Source organism: Nerophis lumbriciformis, linkage group LG12, assembly GCF_033978685.3.
Source record: "Nerophis lumbriciformis linkage group LG12, RoL_Nlum_v2.1, whole genome shotgun sequence".
In the NCBI taxonomy this organism is placed as follows: domain Eukaryota; kingdom Metazoa; phylum Chordata; class Actinopteri; order Syngnathiformes; family Syngnathidae; genus Nerophis; species Nerophis lumbriciformis.
Window position 1 is genome coordinate 34953082 of NC_084559.2, and position 12642 is coordinate 34965723.

At 41.7% G+C, this 12642-nt stretch overlaps 1 protein-coding gene across 1 annotated transcript in view; it reads left to right on the plus strand.

The window, feature by feature from the left end:
* Positions 1-10588, plus strand: part of rgmb (repulsive guidance molecule BMP co-receptor b) — a 40225-nt gene extending 29637 nt beyond the window's left edge. The window contains exon 3 of the mRNA XM_061986476.1: positions 6468-10588. Within this exon, the coding sequence (XP_061842460.1) occupies positions 6468-7214 (747 nt within the window). The 3' untranslated portion in view covers positions 7215-10588. The remainder of the gene's footprint in view (positions 1-6467) is intronic.
* Positions 10589-12642: the final 2054 nt, after the last annotated feature.

Here is a 12642-nt window from a genome sequence, read left to right on the forward strand (position 1 = left end):
CTTAAACCAAAAATAAACAAAAGGTGAATGCCCCTAAAAAGGGCATTGAAGCTTAGGGAAGGCTATGCAGAACGAGACTAAAACTGAACTGGCTACAAAGTAGACAAAAACAGAATGCTGGACGACAGCAAAGACTTACTGTGGAGCAAAGACGGCGTCCACAATGTACATCCGAACATGACATGACAATCAACAATGTCCCCGCAAAGAAGGATAAAAACAACTGAAATATCCTTGATTGCTAAAACAAAGTAGATGCGGGAAATATTGCTCAAAGGAAGACATGAAACTGCTACAGGAAAATACCAAAAAAAGAGAAAAAGCCCCCAAAATTGGAGCGCAAGACAAGAACTAAAACACTACACACAGGAAAACAGCAAAAAACTCCAAATAAGTCAGGGGGTGATGTGACAGGTGGTGACAGTACACCTACTTTGAGACAAGAGCTATAGTGATGCATGCTTGGTTATGGTTTAAAGTCATATCCAACAATTGCGACAACGACTTTTTTCTGTCAACAGAGTTTCGTTGTTTAATGATTTCTGCTGGTGGTGTGCCTCCGGATTTTGTCAACACAAAAAATGTGCCTTGGCTCAAAAAAGGTTGAAAATCACTGATGTCGACCACAAGGAAGTGTTTTCATCGGCATAATCCGGTGCACCCTATGGTCCGGAAAATACGGAAGTTTTCAACACCGACAGAGACACTGAAAAGGTGTGTTAGTGTTTGTGCTATGGCGCTGTCTTTTGGACAAGTTCGCTCACTGCAGGTGCTGCGGGTTGAAAATGTACGTCCTGTTTCCTGCCTTGAACTGGAAGTGTAACCGTCCATAGTGTTTTTTTTTTTTTTTAGAAAGCATTCTTCATTCATCACAAGTTTTACAATAAAACTAAAGCAAATTATACCTACTAAACCGTCCCATGTGTGATGTCTGTTGAAGTGTTTTCGTGTGTGTGTTAGTATTAGAGATGTCCGATAATGGCTTTTTTGCCGATATCCGATATTCCGATATTGTCCAACTCTTAATTACCGATTCCGATATCAACCGATACCGATATATACAGTCATGGAATTAACACATTATTATGCCTAATTTTGTTGTGATGCCCCGCTGGATGCATTAAACAATGTAACAAGGTTTTCCAAATTAAATCAACTCAAGTTATGGAAAAAACATGCTAACATGGCACTACCATATTTATAATTGAAGTCACAAAGTGCATTATTTTTTTTAACATGCCTTAAAACAGCAGCTTGGAATTTGGGACATGCTCTCCCTGAGAGAGCATGAGGAGGTTGAGGTGGGGGGGTAGGGGGTAGCGGGGGGTGTATATTGTAGCGTCCTGGAAGAGTTAGTGCTGCAAGGGTTCTGGGTATTTATCTGTTGTGTTTGTGTTGTGTTACAATGCGGATGTTCTCCCGAAATGTTTTTGTCATTCTTGTTTGGTGTGGGTTCACAGTGTGGCGCATATTTGTAACAGTGTTAAAGTTGTTTATATCACCACCCTCAGTGTAACCTGTATGGCTATTGACCAAGTATGACTTGCATTCACTTGTGTGTGTGTGAAAAGCCGTAGATATTACAGGTAAAAGCCAGTAAATTTGAATATTTTGAAAAACTTGATTTATTTCAGTAATTGCATTCAAAAGGTGTAGCTTGTACATTATATTTATTCATTGCACACAGACTGATGCATTCAAATGTTTATTTCATTTAATTTTGATGATTTGAGGTGGCAACAAATGAAAATCCAAAATTCCGTGTGTCACAAAATTAGAATATTACTTAAGGCTAATACAAAAAAGGGATTTTTAGAAATGTTGGCCAACTGAAAAGTATGAAAATGAAAAATATGAGCATGTACAATACTCAATACTTGGTTGGAGCTCCTTTTGCCTCAATTACTGCGTTAATGCGGCGTGGCATGGAGTCGATGAGTTTCTGGCACTGCTCAGGTGTTATGAGAGCACAGGTTGCTCTGATAGTGGCCTTCAACTCTTCTGCATTTTTGGGTCTGGCATTCTGCATCTTCCTTTTCACAATACCCCACAGAATTTCTATGGGGCTAAGGTCAGGGGAGATGGCGGGCCAATTTAGAACAGAAATACCATGGTCCGTAAACCAGGCACGGGTAGATTTTGCGCTGTGTGCAGGCGCCAAGTCCTGTTGACCCTGGATCTCAGGAAACAGAGTGGACCGACACCAGCAGATGACATGGCACCCCAAACCATCACTGATGGTGGAAACTTTACACTAGACTTCAGGCAACGTGGATCCTGTGCCTCTCCTGTCTTCCTCCAGACTCTGGGACCTCGATTTCCAAAGGAAATGCAAAATTTGCATGGTTGGGTGATGGTTTGGGGTGCCATGTCATCTGCTGGTGTCGGTCCACTCTGTTTCCTGAGATCCAGGGTCAACGCAGCCGTCTACCAGCAAGTTTTAGAGCACTTCATGCTTCCTGCTGCTGACCTGCTCTATGGAGATGGAGATTTCAAGTTCCAACAGGACTTGGCGCCTGCACACAGCGCAAAATCTACCCGTGCCTGGTTTACGGACCATGGTATTTCTGTTCTAAATTGGCCCGCCAACTCCCCTGACCTTAGCCCCATAGAACATCTGTGGGGTATTGTGAAAAGGAAGATGCAGAATGCCAGACCCAAAAACGCAGAAGAGTTGAAGGCCACTATCAGAGCAACCTGGGCTCTCATAACACCTGAGCAGTGCCAGAAACTCATCGACTCCATGCCACGCCGCATTAACGCAGTAATTGAGGCAAAAGGAGCTCCAACCAAGTATTGAGTATTGTACATGCTCATATTTTTCATTTTCATACTTTTCAGTTGGCCAACATTTCTAAAAATCCCTTTTTTGTATTAGCCTTACACAATATTCTAATTTTGTGACACACGGAATTTTGGATTTTCATTTGTTGCCAATTCAAATCATCAAAATTAAATGAAATAAACATTTGAATGCATCAGTCTGTGTGCAATGAATAAATATAATGTACAAGTTACACCTTTTGAATGCAATTACTGAAATAAATCAAGTTTTTCAAAATATTAAAATTTACTGGCTTTTACCTGTAATATCTACGGCTTTTCACACACACACAAGTGAATGCAAGTCATACTTGGTCAATAGCCATACAGGTTACACTGAGGGTGGTGATATAAACAACTTTAACACTGTTACAAATATGCGCCACACTGTGAACCCACACCAAACAAGAATGACAAACACATTTCGGGAGAACATCCGCATTGTAACACAACACAAACACAACAGATAAATACCCAGAACCCTTGCAGCACTAACTCTTCCAGGACGCTACAATATACACCCCCCGCTACCCCCTACCCCCCCACCTCAACCTCCTCATGTTCAAAATATTCTAATTTACTGGCTTTTACCTGTATGTGATTGGGCCGGTACGCAAAGGCAGTGCCTTTAAGGTTTATTGGCGCTCTGTACTTCTCCCTACGTCCATGTACACAGCTGCGTTTTAAAAAGTCATACATTTTACTTTTTGAAACCGATACCGATAATTTCCGATATTACATTTTAAAGCATTTATCGGCCGATATTATCGGCAGTCCGATATTATCAAACATCTCTAGTTAGTGTGGTTGGGGGGTGAGAAAAAAAAAATCAGTCTAAGCCTGGGCCACTGGAGAGGGGGTCCACACTGAGGCCAAGGGGAAAAAAACTGTTTTTAGCTGATTGGGGAGCTAGCTTCCACAGCTAGTGGGTCCATGATGATGACTTCTGTTTTGTTTGATCAGCCGTTTTACTGCCGTGTTACAGGCACCAATTGGAAACAATTAAAGTATGTAAAATAACATTTGCAAATACCTAATTTCACATTGTATAGATCTGTGGTTAATATTGGTAAACATATTTTTTTCTTCTAAAATTTGGTGGCTGCAGCTTAAATTCGGGTGCGCTCCACAGCCTGGGAACATACGGTATATTAATCCCACTATTGTATATGGATTAATGATTAATAATCACAGGTTATTACTTGCTTGCCTAAATTACATTAATTTAAAGAAGACCACAATATTTTCAAACAAAAGTTTTATTGTCAGATCATTTTTTTAAATGTTTTACTTGAATGCATGTATTTTATTTGCTCAGAACTTGGCAACAGTTGTATCTAAAGTCCATCCAATGTTAAGGTAAAGGAACATACAGTCAAAATAAACGGTGTTATTAACCTGCATAGATACATGATTAATGCGATCATTTTTTGTGATTAATCACAGGAGTTATCTTATTATTTTTGACAGCTCTAGTTTTAATGCTCATTTTCTTTCAAATAACAAGCCTGTTAAACATTAAATGGACCCTAAAATGCATTTTGGACCGCACCAAACAGGATATAGCTCTATTTCTACTTTTCATTAACTCCAGAGCAATGCAATCATGCATCATTAATGATACATTTCTTCTATAACTGAATCATGTCGATATAATATATGCAACTGAACGTTTTGTGAAACCAGGCTATAACTTACTATTGTAAGTTAATAATACTAACACAGCTAAAAGGTAAAGAAAAGAGAGAGTCGGTCTCCTCTTTGCAGCTTTAATAGCTTTCTATGTGATGTTGAAGTAATTTATTATTGTATTTATTCAAAATGGCACAATGCCTATTCATTGACGTGAGCACATTTGTCACAGGTTTGTGTGTGCGAGCGCAACCCGTTGAGCAAATCTGTCTTAATGTATATGCAGAATATATGATGATTACCAGATCGCCCACAACACTGGGAGGAGGAGATGCACATATAATCATTTAGCACTCGTAAGGTGATTCATCAGGACTGAAACTGTTGGCGGTCCCTGTTTTTGCATCCACATTTCGCACGTTTTAAAGTATATGCAAACTGGCACAGTTACGCATAAATGGCTGTGAGTAAGGAGGCGATGGAGAGAGAATAAAGTTTGGACACACCTTTTCATTCAATGGGTTTTCTTTATTTTCATGACTATTTAAATTGCAGATTGTCACTGAAGGCATCAAAACTATGAATGAACACATGTGGAGTTATGTACTTAACAAAAAAAAGGTGAAATAACCATACTTGCCAACCCCCCCGATTTTCCCGGGAGACTTCCGAATTTCAGTGCCCCTCCCGAAAATCTCCAGGGGCAACCATTCTCCCGAATTTCTCCCGATTTGCACCCGGACAACAATATTGGGGGCGTGCCTTAAAGGCAATGCCTTTAGTGTCCTCTGCGCCCTGTCGTCACGTCCGCTTTTACTCCATACAAACAGCGGCTTTTGCACACACACAAGTGAATGCAACGCATACTTGATCAATAGCCATACGGGTCACACTGAGGGTGGCCGTATAAACAGCTTTAACACTGTTACATATATGCGCCACACTGTTAACCCACACCAAACAAGAATGACAAACACATTTCGGGAGAACATCCGCATCGTAACACAACATAAACACAACAGAACAAATACCCAGAACCCCTTGCAACACTAACTCTTTCGGGACGCTGCAATATACACCCGCGCTACCACCAAATCAACCCCCCCCCCCCCACCCCCCCATCTCCCGAATTCGGAGGTCTCAAGGTTGGCAAGTATGGAAATAACTGAAAACATGTTTTATATTCTAGTTTCTTCAAAATAGCCACCCTTTGCTCTGATTACTGCTTTGCACACTCTTGGCATTCTCTTGATGAGGTTCAAGAAGAAGTCACCTGAAATGGTTTTCACTTCACAGGTGTCATAGTTTTGATGCTTTCAGTGACAATCTACAATATAGTCATGAAATTAAAGAAAACGCATTGAAATGAGAAGGTGTGTCCAAACTTTTGGCCGGTAATGTTTATGCTTGAAGCTCATCGAGAGAATGTCAAGAGTGTGCAAAACAGTAATCGGAGGAAAGGGTGGCTATTTTGAGGAAACTAGAATAAAAGTTTCTCCTGCGCTCCAGATAGTTTCTCGTGCGCGTGAGATGTTTTCCCGTGACCACAAGAAACATATCTAAAAAATGTGTTTCTCTAAAAAAAATGTCCCTTCAGGGCCTCCGTAGCATTCCAATGACAGGTTGAAGGTTTGTTTTGGAGCACATTATAGAAAGCACGCAGGACATATTAAAAAAAGGAGAAATAAAAAAATATATATATTTTCCGCTCTAAACCCTTCCAAGCATATGTGCACTGGATCTCAGAAAAGGACTTATAAAAAAAATACAAAATAAAATATAGAAAAAATTAATTTAAAAAATAATAAAAAAGAAAAGATTCGTTGGAAGTACAGAAGTATCCAAAACGTCTTGTTGAGATAAATGATTAAGATTGAAGGTGAACCGAGGGATCAAACCTTCAATGATAGAATAAAAGGTGTGTTTGGTTCGTATGGTTAGTTCAGGGTCTCATCATAAAATATGATTTCTTAATCAGCCATATTTTGACATGGTCTCTTCCTTACCTATAGATCACCGTTATCTTCAAGCCGTATGAGGGCTGCACAGAGCAGAGGGTCTACCAGGCCGTGACAGACAACATTCCCGCCGCCTTCGACGACGGCACAGTGAGCAGCGGCGACCCCATCCACGTGTCCGCGGGGGCCGACGGCGCCAGCGGGAAAGTGAGGGCCCTGTGGATCTCGGAGCGCAGCCCGGGCCACCACGTGGAGCTGCACGCCGGCTACATCGGCGTCACGGTGATCGTCCGACAGCTGGGCCGCTATCTGACCCTGGCGGTGCGGATCCCGGAGGAGATGGCTCACGCCTACGACGACACGCAGGACCTGCAGCTGTGTCTGAACGGCTGCCCCAGCGGGGAGCGCATCGACCAGGGCGGCCACTTGCCCCTGTCCCCGCCCTCGGTCGGCCTGCAGCTCCAGCGCCCGCACGGGCCGAGATACTCCACCCAGATCCAGTTATCCTCCCACGGCGGCAGGCAAATCTTCACCACGGACGCCGCTAAGGATCGCTGTCGGGAGCAGCTGGAGGTGCAGGACATTTACTTCCACTCCTGCGTGTTCGATCTCCTCACCACGGGGGACGCTAACTTCACAGTGGCGGCGTACAGCGCCCAGAAGGACATGGAGAGTCTTCACCCGCACAGGGACAGGTGGAGGATCTACCCCAGAGGTTCCTCCACCTCCACCTTGCATCCTCATGGTCGACCTTTGCGACTCTTCACTTTGCTCCTGCTGTGTGCTCTCAGCGCTCTGTAGGAGTCCTTTTGCCCGCCTGTACAGAATGTGCACTAGAGACAATTTTTGGACTGAGCGCTGATGTTGACGACTGCTTCCTCTCTCAACAGGAAGTCAGACGGTTACTGGGACTATTTTGTACTGGTAACACTTTCTTTATCTTTAGATCAGATGCCAGTGACTTAAATGTTGCTGTGTAGGTATGTAAATACTTTAATACTGGCGGCCCCCGGAATGACACCATACCGGCCCACGAGTTCAGTTCAAACCGCGGGAGACAAATTCCTAAAAACACAAGAATCGAGGAACTTGGATCACCGTAAACACATTGGCAGATCCTCGCATTGAAATGTTTTAACCTTGCTAGGAAACATGGAGCACTCGGGTCCAAACTTATGAAATACAGAACTGAGGCGTTCCTCAAGGCCCCTCTTTAAGTCCTCTCCTTTTTGGCAGGTACAATTATTTTCATAATGTGATTTATGTAACTCGGGTGTTGCTGTAACTTGTTTACTTCAGATGCCGTCAGGAGTCATTTGTTGGAACTCCTTTGCCTATTCTAGTGGTGTTCCTCAAGGTTCCATTTTAAGTCCTATCTTTTTCATCATTTGGGCTATTCAACTGGCTGACTGCCTACGAGATTAGTTCAAAACCTGGGAGACAAACATGTTTGCAGCAAATTCCTAAAAACACTAGTGCTCCTGTTGTATAGAGGAACTTGGACCGCTGGGAACACATTGGCAGATCCATGCATTGATCTTTTAACCTTGCTTGCAAACATAGAACACTGGGGTCCAAATTTGTGAGTTACATACCTGAGGCGTTCCTCAAGGCACCCCTTTAGGGCTTCTACTTTTTGCCGATTTGGTTTTTCGTGACGTGATTTATGTAACTGAGTTGATACTGTAGCTTGTTCACTTCGGATGCAGTCAGTAGTCAATTGTTCAACTTCTTTAGTTAGATTAATGGCGTTCCTCAAGGTTCAATTTTAGGTCCCCTCTTTTTTTTTATCATTTGGGCTATTGAACTGGCTGCCTGCGAGTTCAGTTCAAGGCTTGGGAGACAAACATTTTTGCAGCAAATTCCTAAATGCACTAGAGTGCTCCTGTTGTGTAGAGGAACTTGGCCCAACTGTAAACACATTGGCAGATCCTTGCATTGACATTTTTTGATAGCAAACATAGAACACTGGGGTCCAAATTTGTGATTTACATACCTGAGGCGTTCCTCAAGGCACCCCTTTAGGGCCTCTACTTTTTGCCGATTTGGTTTTTCGTGACGTGATTTATGTAAGTGAGTTGATACTGTAGCTTGTTCACTTCAGATGCAGTCAGTAGTCAATTGTTCAACTTCTTTAGTTAGATTAGTGGCGTTCCTCAAGGTTCCATTTTAGGTCCCCTCTTTTTTTTTTTATCATTTGGGCTATTCAACTGGCTGCCTGCAAGTTCAGTTCAAGACTTGGGAGACAAACATTTTTGCAGCAAATTCCTAAAAACACTAGAGTGCTCCTGTTGTATAGAGGAACTTGGCCCAACTGTAAACACACTGGCAGATCCTTGCATCGACATTTTTTGCTAACAAACATAGAACACTGGGGTCCAAACTTGTGATTTACATACCTGAGGCGTTCCTCAAGGCATCCCTTTAGGGCCTCTACTTTTTGGCGATTTGGTTTTTCGTGACGTGATTTATGTAAGTGAGTTGATACTGTAGCTTGTTCACTTCAGATGCAGTCAGTAGTCAATTGTTCAACTTCTTTAGTTAGATTAGTGGCGTTCCTCAAGGTTCCATTTTAGGTCCCCTCTTTTTTTTTTTTATCATTTGGGCTATTCAACTGGCTGCCTGCGAGTTCAGTTTAAGGCTTGGGAGACAAACATTTTTGCAGCAAATTCCTAAAAACACTAGAGTGCTGCTGTTGTGTAGAGGAACTTGGGGGCAGATCCATGCATTGACGTTTTAACCTTGCGTGGCAAACATCGAACACTGGGTTCCAAACTTGTGATTTACATAACTGAGGCATCCCTCAAGGCACCCTTGGTTTTGGTTTTTCGTGACTAAAGTGTTGCTGTAGCTTTTTTTTACTTCAGATGCAGTCAGTAGTCAAGTGTTCAACTTCTTTAGATAGATTAGTGGTGTTCCTCAAGGTTCAATTTTAGGTCCCCTCTTTTTTTTATCATTTGGGCTTGTCTATGGTGGTCAATGGAATTTGGTTCAGAGACTTACAGTGCTGTGTAAAAGAGAGATGATCTTTGACTAGCAGAAGGTCCTTAAAACTCCTGTAACTGACAAAATAAACAGACCTAAAAACAATGTATTTTCTAGAGGACAGTGGTTCTCCAGAAAATACAAACTAATACTTCATTACTAGTGAAGGGAGAAGTCTGGCACCCCGGTCTATAGCTTTCTGGACGTGTGGCCCCGCAAAAATCCAGTTGAATATCCCTGCTTTAGTGTCTTCCTAGCACAGTGTAATAATAACATTTGTGTTATTTTCTCATTCGATGTGATTTTCATTAGTACCTCAGACAGAGGATGTTTGTATTCATAGAAGCACTTTATTTTGATTTTTCTTGTCTCATTTTAATCCACATCAGTGTTTTTTCAAACTTTTTAGCGACTTATATTGTGTTTTTGCTTGTTGTTAAAATGCACCAACTGATGGTACTTCTCCTTCTAAGGCAGTTAACGTGAGTTGTTCTCCTTGAATGTACATTAATGACATTTGTGCGGACACGTTTTCTTCTTCAGTCTGGATTTCTGGGAGACGTTTTGCCACCTCTTTGCGAGCAGGCTGCACGTATACGGGCTCATATTTGTTGTAGTCTAGGTTATTTTTGAGCCAAAGACATGACGGGAGCTTCTCAAGAGGGTCATTTTATGTGGGGGGAAGACCAGACTCTCATCAAACCAGCACCTTCCCCCGTTCTCTGTTTTTTAAATGTGCTACTGTAAATTCGCAAAGCTCCACCTTCCTGGGAGCATTCAGTGCAAATCACTGAAAACATTTCACTTTTTTTCATACCTGATCAAAATGTGTCAGCTTGGACAATGAGCCATTATGTCATGTACGATTCTAGTTTGGTTAGCCATAAGCTTTATCCAAATTTTGGTCATGTGATTGCTTATAACACGTGGGAATGTTTTTGTGTGTGGTCATTGATGACATACCTAACTTATTTATGAACTGTAGATTCCTGTATAGAAGCTCCATACTCTTGCTGTATGAATAATTATTTAAAAAGTTGTGAGTTGTGATTGTACTGCCACCCAGTGGTGTTATGTTGTCAGTGTGTTATTCAAGGCACTTAAAATGTGGAGGAAAAGATTTAAAAAAAAAAAAAAAAAATGTGTGCAAGTGTTTTATTTTTACCAAACAAAGGAAGTCAAACAGCTTAATTTGTTTAACTAATGTTTGCCTTTTTACGGAAATATTTCAACTGCATGGAGGTCGTGCACTGACTGGCCCATCTGTCACAGCTTATGATAAGATGTGTGGTTTGGCTTCTGCACAACTCCAACTGTCAAAGTTGGCGACACCTGGGATGCAAACCATCAACTGTTGTCGATACCCGCCTTTCCTCTGGATTAAAAAATATATATATATCCAGAGTTTAAAGATTGTACTTCCAAAAGTAGCAGAACTCATTTTCTGGTGGAGATTTCAGAAAGTCCATCTGCAAGTAAATACATTGTTAATCCTTGAAATACAGTACAGGCCACAAGTTTGGACACACCTTCTCATTCAATGTGTTTTCTTTATTTTCATGACTATTTACATTGTAGATTGTCACTGAAGGCATCAAAACTATGAATGAACACATGTGTAGGTAAGTACTTAACAAAAAAGGGGGAGATAACTGAAAACATGTTTTGTATTCATATATATTAAAACTCATTTGTATACGCGAGCCTTTAAATAGACCCCACTTTTAGACCAGTTGATCTGCCGTCCCTGTTCTGCTCAAGACGATCTCCGGCTGGCCCCACTATGGACTGGACTCTCACACTATTAACTACAAACCCCGCTTCCATATGAGTTGGGAAATTGTATTAGATGTAAATATAAACGGAATACAATGATTTGCAAATCCTTTTCAACCCATATTCAATTGAATGCACTACAAAGACAAGATGTTTGATGTTCAAACTCATAAACTTTATTTTTTTTTTGCAAATAATAATTAACTTAGAATTTCGTGGCTGCAACACGTGCCAAAGTAGTAGGGAAAGGGCATGTTCACCACTGTGTTACATGGCCTTTCCTTTTAACAACACTAAGTAAACGTTTGGGAACTGAGGAGACACATTTTTTAAGCTTCTCAGGTGGAATTCTTTCCCATTCTTGATTGATGTACAACTTAAGTTGTTCAACAGTCCGGGGGTCTCTGTTGTGGTATTTTAGGCTTCATAATGCGGCACACATTTTCAATGGGAGACAGGTCTGGACTACAGGCAGGCCAGTCTAGTACCCGCACTCTTTTACTATGAAGCCATGTTGATGTAACACGTGGCTTGGCATTGTCTTGCTAAAATAAGCAGGGGCGTCCATGGTAACGTTGCTTAGATGGCAACATATGTTGCTCCAAAACCTGTATGTACCTTTCAGCATTAATGGCGCCTTCACAGATGTGTAAGTTACCCATGTCTTGGGCACTAATACACCCCAATACCATCACAGATGCTGGCTTTTCAACTTTGCGCCTATAACAATCCGGATGGTTATTTTCCTCTTTGGTCCGGAGGACACGACGTCCACAGTTTCCAAAAAAAATTTGAAATGTGGACTCGTCAGACCACAGAACACTTTTCCACTTTGTATCAGTCCATCTTAGATGAGCTCAGGCCCAGCAAAGCCGACGGCGTTTCTGGGTGTTGTTGATAAACGGTTTTCGCCTTGCATAGGAGAGTTTTAACTTGCACTTACAGATGTAGCGACCAACTGTAGTTACTGACAGTGGGTTTCTGAAGTGTTCCTGAGCCCATGTGGTGATATCCTTAACACACTGATGTCGCTTGTTGATGCAGTACAGCATGAGGGATCGAAGGTCACGGGCTTAGCTGCTTACGTGCAGTGATATCTCCAGATTCTTTGAACCCTTTGATGATATTACAGACCGTAGATGGTGAAATCCCTAAATTCCTTGCAATAGCTGGCTGAGAAAGGTTTTTCTTAAACTGTTCAACAATTTGCTCACGCATTTGTTGACAAAGTGGTTACCCTCGCCGCATCTTTGTTTGTGAATGACTGAGCATTTCATGGAATCTACTTTTATACCCAATCATGGCACCCACCTGTCCCCAATTAGCCTGTTCACCTGTGGGATGTTCCAAATAAGTGTTTGATGAGCATTCCTCAACTTTATCAGTATTCATTGCCACCTTTCCCAACTTCTCTGTCACGTGTTGCTGGCATCAAATTCTGAAGTTAATGATTATTTGCAAAAAAAAA